The sequence below is a fragment of the Schistocerca nitens genome, chromosome 5, assembly GCF_023898315.1.
Source record: "Schistocerca nitens isolate TAMUIC-IGC-003100 chromosome 5, iqSchNite1.1, whole genome shotgun sequence".
NCBI lineage: Eukaryota > Metazoa > Arthropoda > Insecta > Orthoptera > Acrididae > Schistocerca > Schistocerca nitens.
This window is the reverse complement of record NC_064618.1, coordinates 800,600,832-800,620,213: the sequence shown is the minus strand read 5'-3', so window position 1 is coordinate 800,620,213 and position 19,382 is coordinate 800,600,832. Positions and strand designations below refer to the sequence as shown.

Sequence of the window (19,382 nt, the reverse complement as noted above, 5' to 3'; positions counted from 1 at the left end):
ACCAGCTTTAAATGATTATTCTGGGGATATACTACAACCCCCTATGTATCACTCACACAGTGATCATGTGGATAAGATTATAATAATTACTGCATGCATAGAGGCATTTAAACAATCATTCTTCCCACACTCCATAAGTGAATGGAACAGGAAGAAACCCTAATAACTATGAGGGTTGTCCCGAGAGTAAGGTTCCCAATGAGCTACAGCCTCGATGGAAGGTGCTAAGCTAAATCCAATGACAGTGCCATGTGCAGTGGTTCACCTGCACTCGAGCCCGCCCGTCCTTGATTTGCTACGTCTCTCTGTGTTGGCTTGGCAGCCGTCAGAGATGGAAGTCTTGGTCGCCGATACCGCCAAGTGTGAGGTTCGAGCAGTAATCCAGTTTCTCCATGCAAGGAAGTTACTGTCCATCTAGATTCATCGGCAACTGACTGAGGTTTATGGTGTAGAGTGTATGTCCATTCAGCATGTCCACAAATGATGCAGGGCTTTTGCTGAGGGTTGCACGGAAGTTCACGATGAAGAACAGAGTGGAAGACCGCCGGTTTCAGATGCGAATGTCCAGAAATCAACAGTGAGCTGCTCAAAGGTCGGATGGTCACTGTACGTGAACTTGTTGAATGCATTCCTGAAGCTTTCCTTGGCACAATTGAAAGAACTTCAACAGAAACGTTGGGTTATTGCAAGGTGTGTGCTTTCTGGGACCCCGAGCAGAGGTCACATGCTTCCTCAAAGGGTTGGCAGGAGACTTCTTTGACTTAGGAATGCAAAAGCTGGAGGACCGTCTTCAAAAGTCTGTTGAAAAAAAAATGGAGACGATGTTGAAAAATAGATAAAAGTGTAAGCTTTTCAATGATGTATAAATTAATAATAATAAAAAAATGTTTTCTATTTGTAAAAAATATGGGAACCTTACATTTGGTACAACCCTCGTAGTACAATGGGACATACCCTCTGCCAAGCATCTCACGTTGTTTCCAGAGCATAGATGTAAATTTAGATGTAGACGTTGTTGTTGTTGTTGTTGTTGTTGTGGTCTTCAGTCCTGAGAAAGGGTTTGATGCAGCTCTCCATGCTACTCTATCCTGTGCAAGCTTCTTCATCTCCCAGTACCTACTGCAACCTACATCCTTCTGAATCTGCTTTGTGTATTCATATCTTGGTCCTCTACGATTTTTACCCTCCACGCTGCCCTCCAATACTAAATTGGTGATCCCTTGATGCCTCAACACATGTCCTACCAACCGATCCCTTCTTCTAGTCAAGTTGTGCCACAAACTTCTCTTCTCCCCAATCCTATTCAATACTTCCTCATTAGTTATGTGATCTACCCATCTAATTTTCAGTATTCTTCTGTAGCACCACATTTCAACAGCTTCTATTCTCTTCTTGTCTAAACTATTTATCGTCCATGTTTCACTTCCATACATGGCTACACTCCATACAAATACTTTCAGAAATGACATCCTGACACTTAAATCTATACTCAATGTTAACAAATTTTTCTTCTCAGAAACGCTTTCCTTGCCTTTGCCAGTCTACATTTTATAGCCTCTCTACTTCGACCATCATCAGTTATTTTGCTCCCCAAATAGCAAAACTCCTTTACTACTTTAAGTGTCCCATTTCCTAATCTAATTCCCTCGGCATCACCCGACTTAATTCGACTACATTCCATTATCCTCGTTTTGCTTTGGTTGATGTTCATCTTATACCCTCCTTTCAAGACACTATCCATTCCATTCAACTGCTCTTCCAAGTCCTTTGCTGTCTCTGACAGAATTACAATGTCATCGGCGAACCTCAACGTTTTTATTCTTCTCCATGGATTTTAATACCTACTCCGAATTTATCTTTTGTTTCCTTCACTGCTTGCTCAATATACAGATTGAATAGCATTGGGGAGAGACTACAACCCTGTCTCATTCCCTTCCCAACCACTGCTTCCCTTTCATGTCCCTCGACTCTTATAACTGCCATCTGGTTCCTGTACAAATTGTAAATAGCCATGTAAACATTAAAACACGAATAATCAGTACATCAGCAGCGATTGAGCAGCACTGCTGTGTGGCAGTAGCAGCAACTTGGGCCAAGGTGGTGCTGTCGCTACTGGAGTACTGTTTATTCACGTGTTTTAATATAAAACAAGCCAATGCTTTTCATTGATACTGGGTGTAACATGAAAGTTAGATATGATGAGCAGTATTTGCTTTGGGTGACTTCAGCTGCACATCACAAAAACGAATTTGCAAATATAGCCAAAACATCTGAGCAAATGGGGCTGAGACATATATGAGGGACGCCCTGCCTTATTTTTATTTTGCAGTTTCTATTATTAATTGCAATAAATTATTTTGAATGAGATCCATGGAATAGATAACTAATTAACTTGTTTTTTTCCTTCCATACAGACAACTGACAATGTTCTGGAGACTGTTACTTCCTGTGATAAGTTATTGGCCATTATTCCAAATGTACGATGGGCAGAGCCAGTATTCAGTCTCGCATCTCAGCTTTTGGAAGCCTGCATAAAATTTATGGCCAGTCACTTCAGTGGGGTTTTGACATCAGACAGGTACGTTGTGCCTGTTTTAAGACTTTTTGTATATTGACCAACATGAACGATGGTACTATATATTCTTTTGTCTCTTTAGCACATGTATTTATTGAGCAAATAAAAATGGTATTCATTTTTCCCTTTTTTTTCTTTTTTTTGAAAAGAGGTTGTCTTAGTTCCTCCTACTCAATATGAAATTAATGTGTGTGACGGATTTTGTAAGTGTGAAAAAGAGAGCTTTAATAGCAAATTCATTTGAAGCAAAAGGAGCAAGTTTTGACTTGGACATTACAAATTGTAATCCAGTTGCAAAATCATAGAAATTGCATAGATTTAAGAATGTTTCATCACTAGCACTTCGGTCAACCCACATCCATTTGAACTTGCTTACTGTATTCATTTCTATTTTTTCCTCTACAGTTCAAACCCCCCCCCCCCCCCCATTACACACACACACACACACACACACACACACACACACCACACGCACGCTCACTCACTCACTCACTCACTCACTCTCTCTCTCTCTCTCTCTCTCTCTCTCTCTCTCTCTCTCTCTCTCTCTCTCTCAATTGACTGTTCGTCTTTCTATCAGAGAGACCACGTTTTCCCAATTCCATAAAGTACCTCCTCAGGTATTCAGTCTACCCATTTAATTTTCAGCACTCTTCTGTAGCATTACATTTCAAAAGCTTCTATTCTCTTGTTGTCTGAAGTGGGTATCATCCATATTTCACTTTCCTACAAGCCTACATTCCATACAAATAACTCCAGAAAAACTTCCTAACTTATAAATGTATAATAAATGTTCACAGATTCCTCTTTTCCGGGCATGTGTTTCTTGCTATAGCCAGTCTGCATTTTTCAGCCTTTCTATTTCAGCCATCATCAGTTATTTTGCTGCCAAATAGCAAAACTTGAGTGTTATAATTTATATACCCTCTGAAGTTTGTTTCTTCATGTAAGGCAGACAGAGACAATAAGAGATGCATGCAGCAGGTCACTCATAACATTTGGAGGATGGCTGATTTCAAGTTGGTTGCCACACTTTCACAAACGACTCAGGATATTGGTCTCATTTTATAATGTGTTGTTGCAAGCTGGAGCAGTGTGTATCTTTTAGAGGTATGAATACCAGATGTTCAATGTTTACGAGGTGTGGCTAGAAAAAAACCGGACTAGTACTGGTAAAACAATAAAACGAATGCAATAAGGCTGAAAGTCGCATGGCCTGTCATGTGACTCTCGCTCCGCCTACTGCTCGAGTTTCATCTGCCTCCTGCACTCAGTCTGCCCGTGGCGTCTGTTTTAAGTAGTTGACGTTTTGTCTGTGCGTCAGAAAATGTTGAGTGTACAGAAAGAACAGCGTGTTAACATCAAATTTTGTTTCAAACTAGGAAAATCTGCAAGTGAAACGTTTGTAATGTTACAACAAGTGTACGGCGATGATTGTTTATTGCGAACACAAGTGTTTGAGTGGTTTAAACGATTTAAAGATGGCCGCGAAGGCACCAGTGATGACACTCACACTGGCAGACCATTGTCAGCAAAAACTGATGCAAACATTGAAAAAATCGGTAAACTTGTTCGACAAGATCGCCGTTTAACAATCAGAGCAGTGTCTGAGTTAACAGGAGTTGACAAGGAAAGTGTTAGGCAGATTCTTCATGAAAGTTTCAACATGAACAAAGTGTGTTCAAAAATGGTTCCAAAGTGTCTCACAGTTGAACAGAAGGAACGCCGAAGAATGATTTGTTCTGACATCCTGGAAAACATTGAAAGTGATCCCACCTTCTTACAAAATGTTATTACTTGCGATGAATCATGGTTTTTTACTTACGATCCCAAAACTAAACGCCAATCGATGCATTGGAAAACTCCTGGTTCTCCACGACAAAAAAAAGCACGAATGTCAAAATCGAAATTCAAGGCAATGATGATTGTTTTTTTTTGACATCAAAGGGATTGTGCACATTGATTGGGTACCAGAGGGACAACAGTGAATCAGCATTACTACATTAGCGTCCTGGCTACCCTACGTGAGCGAGTACGGAGAAAACGGAACGATTTGTGGAGAAAAAAGTCATGGATCCTTCACCAAGACAATGCCCCAGCTCACAGTGCGTTGTCAGTGAAGACGTTTTTGGCAAAACACAACATTCCCATCTTAGATCATCCACCCTACTCACCTGATTTGGCCCCCTGTGACTTTTTTCTTTTCCCTAAAGTCAAGTCAGCTTTGAAAGGAACTAGATTTGAGACTGTTGAAGCAGTAAAAGAAAAAGCGACGGAAGTAATGTATGGACTTACCGAAAATGATCTGCAGCATTGCTATGAACAGTGGAAAATTCGTATGGAGCGGTGTAGAGACCGAGGAGGAGAGTACATTGAAGGAGATAACATGAAATTGTAAATAATTGTAAATAAATATTTTTTCCAGCATCAGTCCGGTTTTTTTCTAGCCGCACCTCGTATTTCAGAAAATGGATAACACACAGTGTTGGTGGCTATTAATATAAATGGTCATTATAGGCGCCTTGTTATTACAATAATGGTAAGTACTCGGTAACCGCGTAGTTATTATTTGTCATCTTGACTTTACAGTACTCACTCGTCATTCATAGAGTTGCAAAAATACAGTTTAAGAATAATTATTTCGAGAATTTATGTGTCAGTCAGTGCCATAAAGAAAAGTACTCTTCAGAAACAAACACAAATTCACATTTAGTTTTACATACTTTCAAGGGTTTGTTTAAGATGCCAGACACCTGACATTAAGTTTTGATATGAAAAATAGTTTTAGGAAACTAGAATCTAACTCAAAATATTGGAGCATTACATTGAAATAGTGTTGAGCGTTATATTTGATGAGAAATTGTAGTGACTAGGTAACAATCTGGACAGCGCAGAGCATTGTCTTGAAGTCCGCCTCCCTTTTTGAGGATAGTGTTTAACTTCACACAGAATCCTGGCCAGTGGTAGTGGTAATGTGTGTGTGAGGTGTGCTTGCTTGTGTGACTGTGTCTGTCTGAGGAGGAGCAGGGAGCCTCATGACGTCATTATAAGACTAGCAACCTGTAAGTAGCGGGTGGGGGATGAGCGCACACGAGCTACGGTAGACTACTTACGTGCACATTGGCGGGAGAGGGGGAGGGTAGGAGAGGTGTATTTGTGTGTCACCACATGATACTTACACCTTGTGGCTGACGGGAGCAAGAAGGATTCACCCATTGAATTAAAAAAAAAAAAAAAAAAAAAAAAAAAAAAAAAAAAAAGGGCAAGGATATTGCACACTGTTCTTGGTTGTTACATTGTATGCAGGATCAATATCAGAAGTCTCAGGACAGGACAAACAAGTAGGGATACACAGTTGCAAATTAATGATTTAGAGCAGTGTGTGATTCTCACTCATTGGCCAAGGGCACCAGCAATACGGCACTGTCATGTGGGGTTGGCTGTTTTGTGGCACATATCAGAGCATGATAAGAGAGGTAACAGCACACTGTTATGCACTCAGGACAGTGTGTCTCAACACAGTCTTGTATATCAAAATAACTCTCGTAAAGGGGAATGATGCTGCATGTAACCATACTTTTGCTCCCCTTTACTTAGTCATGATCCTACTTCGTTACAAAATTTCTCTCTGTTCGTCATGGAGATGCAAAACACTATACATTATGTGGAATAACTCCGAACACTGATATCCTACCCACACTTACTGGCATTAAATTATACTAAATAATACTTACATAGAACAGCAGGGGTTGGTTCTTTAATACTAAAAATCAACTTACGTGGCTGTCATGACACTTCTGTGACTTGAGTGAGTCTAGTCGGTCAGCAGTCTCAGTGTGCAGTGGTTAGTGCTAGTCATTTTTACAAATCTCTCGATGGTGATAAAAGTGCTAGCCAGCTGTAAATCCTGCAAGTAATTTTATCATTGCTTTAAGAATTTTAGTTGTTTTGGGTTGGTAGCTTTATTATTGCAAAATGAAGCATTTTTGTAGGTACTAAAAAAAAAAGGAAGGCGAAAATCTTGATTTGAACTTAAATGGACCAAGACTTTCACGTTCATTCAGCACTTAAATGGCCATCTGAACTGTCATATTTGTCAGGAAGTTTCGCTCACCTTTTGGTGATTTTATAGGTTTTCAGTGGATGTGACTCCTTACGAGGGTTCAAGACAGTCAAGTGGCAAGGCGGTGGTGAGGACCAGTGTCATGCCCAAGGCGTCATTGAGACAGCATTAAATAAACATCCATTCATTGCAGTGAGTTATACAGTAATTTAGCTCCTGCTGGGTGCTACCTGGTAGCAGCCATGCTATGCCTCTGTTGCAGGAATGCGCTGATTGGCGCATCAGTGCCCATGTGGAATCTGTGGTTGAAGCATCTAATGTTGCCCAAGGTCGGTTCCATGGCCTTATGCAGGGCAGAGTGTTAGTTGGCATGACCCCACAGGTTAGCATGACAGCGGACGTCTGCTGAAGCTGCAGCGCTTTTGTTGAGTATAGATGCACTTAGGCTTTCCTCCAATAATATGCATACCCTTGATGGCAGCTGTCATACTGGCGGGTAAGTGGAAGTCCCAATAGCGACACAGAAGACAGCCCAGCAGGTGGTTCCAGAATTCATGTTTACTAGTGGTGGTGTTCTTTAACGTATGCTATGACAGGTACTGTAGAAGTGTCGGTGTGGGAACTTTTCAGAATATGATATCTCTTGAAGAACTCACATTATAATCCTACAACAAACACCACTGATATTCTAATTTCTCCTACTTTTAGTTTGTTGTTGTCAATATGCGTTGTTCCATTTTTTAAAAAAAGTGTATGTTTGCACAAAAATACACTTTCTAAGTATTACCACAATCTGTTGACTGGCTAACGGAATGAGTCCTTGACTACCAATCCATTCTGTGAAAACCACACATCAATAGCACTTTCCATTTCCGCAATATTTGAGGTTCAAGTTTTATGAGATTCACACTGTAAATAATGCTACTTCTGTTTTGTAGAATCTCTGTTAGTAGAAACAGCCTGACATTATTTTAAATGGGCAGATCAATCAAAAACAAAAAAAATAATTGAAAATTTTGTTAGTATACTTCAATGAAAACACAATTCTTTGATCCGATAACATTAAATATATTCTATGATTTACACCAAATATAATCTTTGCATGAACAGCAATTGCCAGTGACAGCTGCATATATTTTATAAAAAAAAAAATTCTAATACTGATTACATATATGTACATATAAAATATGTAAGCATATTATTACATGAACATTACAAAATAATGTCATTGTGATACGTTAGAGAACACTACATACAATGCAAGTAGAATTACAATAAACTGAAAAATCAGATATGCATAAAGCTGTAGAATAAACAGTGTAAGTAACTTGTTATAAGAAATCTGTCTTTTGCGTAATATAGATACCGCTGATGATGAGCAATGCCCAAAATTAGTCCAGTGAAATAAAATACTACTACAAAGGAGTCTTTGTTGAACAGTTAGGTAGGCTGGTTTTACACTATCATATTACTTTGACCAAGAAATATGATCAAATATTCATCAACTTTCTTTGACAAAGATCTTCAATGTAGTGCTTAAAAGGGATATTACACGTCGTCATATTTTTCATCAGATTTCAAGATGGTGGACAACAACTTAATTGGTGCTGCAGTTGCTTGTATCACAATTGCGTTGTGCGTGTATTTGAAAGAAAAGTGGCAGAAAAAAGGAAGCATACTTGGACGAAGCTGCACGTATTACGTCGAGATAATAAAAGGATTCAGCAAAATTTGTTACGAGAGCTGCAAGTGGAAGACGTCGAGTCTTATATATAAATTACTTACGAATGGATGAGAGTGTATCTCAGTATTTGCTCAGTAAAGTGCCTTCTCAAATTACAAAACAGAATACGCTCTTGAGAAATGCTATATGTGCAGAAGACAGACAAACTATGACACTGTGATTTCTTGATACGGAGAAAGCTACTCTAGTTTACAGCACAGCACACTAATATCACATTGCACACTAACCAAAATAATTCCAGAAATGTGTGAAGCGATTTATAAAGCACTGAAGAGGGAAGGTTGTAGCAGTGATTGTAGACATGAAGTCGCCTGCAGCATATTCCACCTGCCCATCAACTCTCAATTAATGGCATGCAGTGCGCCAAAGGAACACACCAGCTTTCAAACCATGTTTACAAGCACACTGCTGACTACAGAGACATCAAATAGCTTTAGCGACACCAGTGCTGCAGGTGGTTACATTTCACATCGCAGTGAACAGAAGACAAATGACTTTTGTGATAAAATCTACAGTGAGGCTCTAGCTGTGATAATATTTATTTGACAACAGGCGAGATTTGACAAAGTTCCTTTTGTTGTTGTTGTTGTTGTTGTTGTTGTTGTTGTTGTTGTCTTCAGTCCTGAGACTGGTTTGATGCAGCTCTCCATGCTACTCTATCCTGTGCAAGCTTCTTCATCTCCCAGTACTTAATGCAACCGACATCCTTCTGAATCTGCTTTGTGTATTCATCTCTTGGTCTCCCTCTACAATTTTTACCCTCCACGCTGCCCTCCAATGCTAAATTGGTGATCCCTTGATGCCTCAGAACATGTCCTACCAACCGGTCCCTTCTACTTGTCAAGTTGTGCCACAAACTCCTCTTCTCCCCAATTCTACTCAATACCTCCTCATTAGTTATGTGATATACCCATCTAATTTTCAGCATTCTTCTGTAGCACCACATTTCAAAAGCTTCTATTCTCTTCTTGTCTAAACTATTTATCGTCCATGTTTCACTTCCATACATCTAATCTAATGTTCATCTTATATCCTCCTTTCAAGACACTGTCCATTCCGTTCAACTGCTCTTCCAGGTCCTTTGTTGTCTCTGACAGAATTACAATGTCATCGGCGAACCTCAATGTTTCTATTTCTTCTCCATGGACTTTAATACCTACTCCGAATTTTTCTTTTGTTTCCTTTACTGCTTGCTCAATATACAGATTCAATAACATCAGGGGCAGGCTACAACCCTGTCTCACTCCCTTCCCAACCGCTGCTTCCCTTTCATACCCCTCGACTTTTATAACTGCCATCTGGTTTCTGTACAAATTGTAAATAGCATTTCGCTCCCTGTATTTTACCCCTGCCACCTTCAGAATTTGAAAGAGAGTATTCCAGTTAACATTGTCAAAAGCTTTCTATAAGTCTACAAAAGCTAGAAATGTAGGTTTGCCTTTCCTTAATCTATTTTCTAAGATAAGGAGAAAGAAAACTGGCGTTCTATGGATCGGAGCGTGGAATGTCAGGTCCCTTAATCGGGCAGGTAGGTTAGAAAATTTGAAAAGGGAAATGGATACGTTAAAGTTAGATATAGTGGGAATTAGTGAAGTTCGGTGGCAGGAGGAACAAGACTTCTGGTCAGGTGACTACAGGGTTATAAACACAAAGTCAAATAGGGGTAATGCAGGAGTAGGTTTAATAATGAATAGGAAAATAGGAACGTGGGTAAGCTACTACAAACAGCTTAGTGAACGCATTATTGTGGCCAAGATAGATATGAAGCCCACACCTACTACAGTAGTACAAGTTTATATGCCAACTAGCTCTGCAGATGACGAAGAAATTGAAGAAATGTATGATGAAATAAAAGAAATTATTTGGATAGTGAAGGGAGACGAAAATTTAATAGTCATGGGTGACTGGAATTCGAGAGTAGGAAAAGGGAGAGAAGGAAACGTAGTAGGTGAATATGGATTGGGGCTAAGAAATGAAAGAGGAAGCCACCTGGTAGAATTTTGCACAGAGCACAACTTAATCATAGCTAACACTTGGTTTAAGAATCATGATAGAAGGTTGTATACATGGAAGAACCCTGGAGATACTAAAAGGTATCAGATAGATTATATAATGGTAAGACAGAGATTTAGGAACCAGGTTTTAAACTGTAAGACATTTCCAGGGGCAGATGTGGACTCTGACCACAATCTATTGGTTATGACCTGTAGATTAAAACTGAAGAAACTGCAAAAAGGTGGGAATTTAAGGAGATGGGACCTGGATAAACTGAAAGAACCAGAGGTTGTACAGAGATTCAGGGAGAGCATAGGGGAACAATTGACAGGAATGGGGGAAAGAAATACGGTAGAAGAAGAATGGGTAGCTTTGAGGGATGAAGTAGTGAAGGCAGCAGAGGATCAAGTAGGTAAAAAGACGAGGGCTAGTAGAAATCCTTGGGTAACAGAAGAAATATTGAATTTAATTGATGAAAGGAGAAAATATAAAAATGCAGTAAATGAAGCAGGAAAAAAGGAACACAAACGTCTCAATAAAGAGATCGACAGGAAGTGCAAAATGGCTAAGCAGGGATGGCTAGAGGACAAATGTAAGGCTGTAGAGGCCTATCTTACTAGGGGTAAGATAGATACTGCCTACAGGAAAATTAAAGAGACCTTTGGAGATAAGAGAACCACTTGTATGAACATCAAGAGCTCAGATGGAAACCCAGTTCTAAGCAAAGAAGGGAAAGCAGAAAGGTGGAAGGAGTATATAGAGGGTCTATACAAGGGCGATGTACTTGAGGACAATATTATGGAAATGGAAGAGGATGTAGAAGAAGATGAAATGGGAGATACTATACTGCGTGAAGAGTTTGACAGAGCACTGAAAGACCTGAGTCGAAACAAGGCCCCCGGAGTAGACAACATTCCATTGGAACTACTGGCGGCCTTGGGAGAGCCAGTCATGACAAAACTCTACCATCTCGTGAGCAAGATGTATGAAACAGGCGAAATACCCTCAGACTTCAAGAAGAATATAATAATTCCAATCCCAAAGAAAGCAGGTGTTGACAGATGTGAGAATTACCGAACAATCAGTTTAATAAGCCACAGCTGCAAAATACTAACACGAATTCTTTACAGACGAATGGAAAAACTAGTAGAAGCCGACCTCGGGGAAGATCAGTTTGGATTCCATAGAAATGTTGGAACACGTGAGGCAGTACTAACCTTACGTCTTGTCTTAGAAGAAAGATTAAGAAAAGGCAAACCTACGTTTCTAGCATTTGTAGACTTAGAGAAAGCTTTTGACAATGTTGACTGGAATACTCTCTTTCAAATTCTAAAGGTGGCAGGGGTAAAATACAGGGAGCGAAAGGCTATTTACAATTTGTACAGAAACCAGATGGCAGTTATAAGAGTCGAGGGACATGAAAGGGAAGCAGTGGTTGGGAAGGGAGTAAGACAGGGTTGTAGCCTCTCCCCGATGTTATTCAATCTGTATATTGAGCAAGCAGTAAAGGAAACAAAAGAAAAATTCGGAGTTGGTATTAAAATCCATGGAGAAGAATTAAAAACGTTGAGGTTCGCCGATGACATTGTAATTCTGTCAGAGACAGCAGAGGACTAGGAAGAGCAGTTGAACGGAATGGATGGTGTCTTGAAGGGAGGATATAAGATGAACATCAACAAAAGCAAAACGAGGATAATGGAATGTAGTCGAATTAAGTCGGGTGATGTTGAGGGTATTAGATTAGGAAATGAGACACTTAAAGTAGTAAAGGAGTTTTGCTATTTAGGGAGCAAAATAACTGATGATGGTCGAAGTAGAGAGGATATAAAATGTAGACTGGCAATGGCAAGGAAAGCGTTTCTGAAGAAGAGAAATTTGTTAACATCGAGTATAGATTTAAATGTCAGGAAGTCGTTACTGAAAGTATTTGTATGGAGTGTAGCCACCTATGGAAGTGAAACATGGACGGTAAATAGTTTGGACAAGAAGAGAATAGAAGCTTTCGAAATGTGGTGCTACAGAAGAATGCTGAAGATTTGATGGGTGGATCACATAACTAATGAGGAGGTACTGAATAGGATTGGGGAGAAGAGGAGTTTGTGGCACAACTTGACCAGAAGAAGGGATCGGTTGGTAGGACATGTTCTGAGGCATCAAGGGATTACCAATTTAGTATTGGAGGGCAGCGTGGAGTGTAAAAATCGTAGGGTGAGACCAAGAGATGAATACACTAAGCAGATTCAGAAGGATGTAGGTTGCAGTAGGTACTGGGAGATGATGAAGCTTGCACAGGATAGAGTAGCATGGAGAGCTGCATCAAACCAGTCTCAGGACTGAAGACCACAACAACAACAACAACAACAACAACAAGATACGTCGTAGGGTCAGTATTGCCTCATGTGTTCCAACATTTCTACGGAATCCAAACTGATCTTCGCCGAGGTCGGCTTCTACCAGTTGTTCCATTCGTCTGTAAAGAATATGCGTTAGTATTTTGCAGCGGTCTCTTATTAAACTGATAGTTTGGTAATTTTCAAATCTCTCAACACCTGCTTTCTTTGGGATTGGAATTATCATATTCTTCTTGAAGTCTGAGGGTATTTCGCCTGTCTCATACATCTTGCTCACCGGATGGTAGATTTTTGTCAGGACTGGCTCTCCCAAGGCCATCAGTAGTTCCAATGGAATGTTGTCTACTCCCGGGGCCTTGTTTCGACTTAGGTCTTTCAGTGCTCTGTCAAACTCTTCACGCAGTATCGTATCTCCCATTTCATCTTCTTCTACATCCTCTTCCATTTCCATAATATTGTCCTCAATTACATCGCCCCTGTATAGACCCTCTATATACTCCTTCCACCTTTCTGCTTTCCCTTCTTTGCTTAGAACTGGATTTCCATCTGAACTCTTGATATTCATACAAGTGGCTCTTTTCTCCAAAAGTCTTTTTAATTTTCCTGTAGGCAGTATCTATCTTACCCCTAGTGAGATAAGCCTCTACATCCTTACATCTATCCTCTAGCCATCCGTGCTTAGCCATTTTGCACTTCCTGTCGATCTCATTTTTGAGACGTTTGTATTCCCTTTTGCCTGCTTCATTTACTGCGTTTTTATATTTTCTCCTTTCATCAATTAAATTCAATATTTCTTCTGTTACCCAAGGATTTCTACTAGCCCTCGTCTTTTTACCTACTTGATCCTCTGCCACCTTCACTACTTCATCCCTCAAAGCTACCCATTCTTCTTCTACTGTATTTCTTTCCCCCATTCCTGTCAATTGTTCCCTTATGCTCTCCCTGAAACTCTGTCCAACCTCTGGTTCTTTCAGTTTTTCCAGGTCCCATCTCCTTAAATTCCTACCGTTTTGCAGTTTCTTCAGTTTTAATCTACAGTTCATAACCAATAGATTGTGGTCAGAGTGCACATCCGCCTCTGGAAATGTCTTACAATTTAAAATCTGGTTCCTAAATCTCTGTCTTACCATTATTTAATCTATCTGAAACCTTTTAGTACCTCCAGGGTTCTTCTATGTATACAACCTTCTTGCATGATTCTTGAACCAAATGTTAGCTATGATTAACTTATGCTCTGTGCAAAATTCTACCAGGCGGCTTCCTCTTTCATTTCTTAGCCCCAATCCATATTCACCTACTACGTTTCCTTCTCTCCCTTTTCCTACTCTCGAATTCCAGTCATGCATGACTATTAAATTTTCGTCTCCCTTCACTACCTGAATAATTTCTTTTATCTCATCATACATTTCTTCAATTTCTTCGTCATCTGCAGAACTAGTTGGCATATAAATTTGTACTACTGTAGTAGGCGTGGGCTTTGTGTCTATCTTGGCCACAATAATGTGTTCACTATGCTGTTTGTAGTAGGTTACCCGCACTCCTATTTTTTTATTCATTATTAAACCTACTCCTGCATTACCCCTATTTGATTTTGTATTTACAACCCTGTATTCACCTGACCAAAAGTCTTGTTCCTCCTGCCACCGAACTTCACTAATTCCCACTATATCTAACTTTAACGTATCCATTTCCCTTTTTAAATTTTCTATCCTACTTGGCCGATTAAGGGATCTGACATTCCACGCTCCGATCCGTAGAACGCCAGTTTTCTTTTTCCTGATAATGACGTCCTCCTGTGTAGTCCCCGCCTGGAGATCCAAATGGGGGACTATTTTACGTCCGGAATATTTTACCCAAGAGGACGCCATAATCATTTAACCATACAGTAAAGCTGCATGCACTCGGGAAAAATTAAGGCTGTAGTTTCCCCTTGCTTTCAGCCGTTCGCAGTACCAGCATAGCAAGGCCGTTTTGGTTAGTGCTGCAAGGCCAGATCAGTCAATCATCCAGACTGTTGCCCCTGCAACTACTGAAAAGGCTGCTGCCCCTCTTCAGGAACCACATGTTTGTCTGGCCTCTCAACAGATACCCCTCCGTTGTGGTTGCACCTATGGTACGGCCATCTGTATCACTGAGGCACGCAAGCCTCCCCACCAACGGCAAGCTCCATGGTTCATGGGGGTATAGTTCCTTATTACACCATCAAATTTCTTTGACATAAATATCTGACATATAAATTTTGACAAAGAAATATGATAGTGTAATACCAGCCTTAATAAGAGATACATTTACAAGTTGTACAAGCTGCAGAGCACCAGATTTACAGGACATTCTTTAAACAGTGTTTATTAAGCTAATTTTAGGGAGCATTGTGGAGAGAATGAAGATGTAGTGTCGAGTATTGAGAAAGATATATTGAGATCATTTGGACCATATAAAGAGGATGAAGAAAATAAGATAGATGAAACCATTGTTTGTTTATTCTTATAACTACAGTCTGTTATCTGGGAAAGTAACATAGGCCATGTAACTCCTATTTATGTGGATAATAAAAAATGTATTAATTAATTAATTATTCCTGGTACTTATATGGAAAATAAAACTAATATCAAAGACGAATATAGATGGGAAGTTGGATCTGCAGAAGCTTAGCAAATGTACCTTGATCAGATTGAGGACATTTTTAGCAAATCTCAGCTTAGGAGTCTCTGATTAAGTTAATAAAATTGTACCTACCTGTACAGTTTAAGTTTTAAAAGAAATGGCTCTCAAAAGAAAAATTACTCACTTTGCTCTTGATATTTGTTCTTTCGACTAATGGGTTTGCTGACCTAGAGGCTGCCGGCAGGATCTGCATCAGAAACTGTTGCTGTGTTTGCTGCACTCTTTGTGTGCATGGAAGACAAGCATGCACATATATTGTCAAGTTACCTTGGAGGTTTCACAACCAGTAACAAGTGGCAACTTGAGTGTTACAGCTTGCTTGCTGCTGTGGCAAGCTGGGCTTTTATTGTCTCTTTGATATTTCAGTATTACTAACACACTTCTGAGAGTCTTACAATACAGTAAATTGTCTTCGGATACAAAATCTGGGAGAGTGGCATACTAACAACAAGCAGCATCCTCTCTTTGCGCCTCTCTGCTCCATTATAAGCATTTGATATGTTTCCATTGTATAGACCTTCCTACTTGAGGCATTTTTACAATGTTTTCCCAATTTATGACACAGTTTGTAATCGTACTCACTGAACTTCAATGCCCAGCGTGTTAAACAGCTACTAGGGTCATTCAAATTGAGTAGCCACAAGGCAGCGTGGCCAGTTACCACCATGAACTTCTTGCCTACAAATAGCACTTAAAGTAATTAATTCCAAACACCAAGCTAACAATTCCTATCTGTTGCGTTGTAATTAACTTAAAGCTTATTGAGTTGGCGATAGGCATAACTAATCAGTTTTTCTTCACCATCCTGTTTCTGACTCAGAATGCACCCTACAGCAAATTCAAATGTCACATGATTATATAAACGGTTTCTCAAAATCAGGGTGTATCAGCAAATGGGACTGTATTAACATATCTTTGATCTGTTGTATTAATGACTGACATTCTGCTGTCCATCTAAAAGTTATTCCTGTTTTCAACAACATTGTTAATGGTTTAGTTACTATGGCATAGTCTTCTACAAAATGATGATGTAAATATGCAAAATCAACAAAATTCTGTAATTCTTTGACAATACCAAGTGCAGGAAAATTGTCTACCGTATGGGTCATGTTTTACACCTGCCAGTGTAATAATATGGCTCAGGTATAGAACCTGTGATGCCACAAAGAATTTTTCCAATTTCAGGCTCAAATGTGCTTTCTGTAAATTGTTCTAAAGGATACAGTAATGTCATCTAAATAGACTAAGCACGTTTTTGGCCTCAACCGTCTCAACAAGTTTGCATGTCACTGAAATGTGGTGGATGCATTCCTTAAACCGAAAGGTATCCTTAAGAACTCGTATACCTAGGACTTGACTTAATTCCTTTGGCCCCTACGGGGGCATAGGGCATCCAGGAGAACTCGCCATCCGTCTCTGTCTTTGGCCATTTGCCTCAATTCTGCCCAGGTCTTGCCAACTCTTTTTGCTTCCCCTTCCACTGTCCTCTTCCATGTGCCCCTTGGTCTAGGAGGGCACTACAAAACCACTTCTCAGTGTCTCTTGGGGTGAAGGTACCGTGATTTCATATCTAAAGTGGTAAAGAATTTACAGTTCCCAGTGTATTCGACATTTAATTGATACAAGGCAGTGGCTCTATATCCGGCATTATAACTTTGTTTACAGTGTTATATCCATAAATAAATGTTGGGTCTTTATACCATTACTGGAATGTTTCGGAACAACCATTATTGATGATCCCCATGGACTAGAGGGGGGCTGTATAATTCCAGCATTGAGTTGTCCACATTGAGTTGTCCACAACTGACTGCAAGTGATACAGAATTCTGTAAGGCTTTTGTGCTATCAGTCTGGCAACTCCAGTCAGAATTTTATGGTGGACTATGTTATCCTCAATCAACCATGCAAATTAATCTTAAGACTGGATACAAATGCCCCTTCTCAGGCACAAGTTTAATTATATTTCGTGTAAGTGATTGGGTAGACTTATAGGCAATGATTTCTGATTTCTGTTTCTATATTCTTCTGAAACTGTTTTCCCCTGCCAAGAGGTAACTCACTAATATCTTCTGTGTGTTGACCAGTATAGACCCAAGGGTGTTAGGGTATCCCTTGTGCTAAAACTGTCTAGACATACTTAGAAACTTATTCTCTTTTTTTACCACTTATGCCATACAGAGATCTCATATTATTTGTACCTGAAGTGAAGTGTATTCAGGATCTCATTCTGGGTCAGTGGGTCAACCAGGAAATAGCTCCATCAGGCCCATGGGTTTTGGCTGTTACCCAGAGACTTTTTCCTGTAACCTCTCATATAGTTCCATGGCACCCTGGAATTAGCACAGAAAGTCATTTCCCAGGATGGTGTTAAAATCCTGACCTCATTTCTGATTTCTGTAGTGCTTCCATTTGCATATTCATATTAGTTCCTATTAGTTGATAGATTAATGTGACATGTTCCCACTGAATTAATTATTTCAATCCCCTAACCACTGATATGATAGCAGGGTGGCTTTAGCATCCACTTATTGCCAGGAGGTAAGTTGACTTTACTTTACACTTGAGAGCAGTTTCATCCAAATGTTTGATATCGTGGCATTTAGGACAAAAAGGAACTCAACAGCAGTCAGCAGTGTTGCCAGATTGGTTCTAGTGCCTGCAATTTGTGTCGTCGGTGGCCACACGATGGGTCTTGTCATTGCATGAGGGTATGAAAATAATTTGTCTTGCTTCTTCATGCAACAGTGTTAAGTTGACAGCTTCATACAATGAGGGCAAGGAGGTCACCTTTACCTCACCACCTATTCAAGGATTAATGCTGCAAATGAATATATTTATGGCTTGCACTTCAGCTGCTTCATATAGGACTTCATTGCCTCTGACATATTTTTCTGAAGTCTAAGTACAACATGAAATTGCTCAAATTCTGTCAGCAGACAACTGAAATCCTCCCCTTGGTTTGGCAGAGGGTAGATAACTTATCACGGTAATAGCCTTTATCTGGATACCTCTCCATTATCCCTTCCAACAAAATTTCAAATTGTTTAGAATTTCTAATGCCTTTACTGATTCATGCCACATTTCACATAAATTCCTCAGGCCAGGAGTGTATGCAACCGATGGAACAAATCTTTTGCAAAAATGCTGATTCGTGTATGGAGGGTTCCCCGGAAGGAGGCTACTCGCTCTGTTAGGCTGAGCATTTGGATTTTTCTTTAATGCCAACAATTGTGACTGTACCTGCACAAACTTCTCCTCAAGGATGAGATTTTTATTTAACCTGCATGTCCACCTGCCCTTGCAGATCCTTGAAAGGTTCTTCACTACTGCAACAAACTTTTCAACCCGGCATAAAACTTGTGCAAAAAGAATATTTTGTTGGGCCATTGGCCATGACATTCTGTCAGGTGATTGCTGCAATGTTTGATGCAGGAACATTTACTGTAGTGTCTTTGAGATGCAGTATGCAGATAGCAGTTTCAGATGTGGGCGACGGTGGAGTGGCATGCAGAGGGCGGCAGCAGCAGCCGCAAGTGGTCAGGGGCTGCAAGTGTGCTGCACCCACGTGGCAGTGTCACAGGTGACTGCGAGACCTGGCTGTGTGACACTGAGACCTCCAACTGCAAATGTAGAAGCCACAGGTGGAGCAGTCACGTGCGCAACAGTTAGCTGTGCTGAGGGGTGGGTGGGACGAAGATGGCAGCATGACATGCAGCTCACACCATGGCTCGCATTGCAGATGACTTGGCCATCTAGCAGGCTAAGTAGCAGCGAGACAGCAAAGTGGCGGGGCTGACAGCCCCAGCCATGCAGCCACAGATGAGGCGGCCCAGTGGGCGACATGGTCATGGACTCCTCTTACATGGTCAAGTGCCAGTGAGGCTGCATTGTTGCCACACATCAGGCAGGCAGACCATACAGCAACACCATTTCATGCACCATGCAACAGTGCAGCTGGACTTTACGCCATGCTACTCAGCATGGTGGGTG

General features: G+C 40.4%; 1 protein-coding gene across 1 annotated transcript in view; it reads left to right on the top strand.

The window, feature by feature from the left end:
* The window catches only part of LOC126260725 (uncharacterized), a 185,130-nt gene that overhangs the window by 126,343 nt on the left and 39,405 nt on the right, over window positions 1–19,382 (top strand). The window contains exon 8 of the mRNA XM_049958063.1: window positions 2,415–2,578. Coding sequence (XP_049814020.1) covers window positions 2,415–2,578 — 164 coding nt within the window. The remainder of the gene's footprint in view (window positions 1–2,414; window positions 2,579–19,382) is intronic.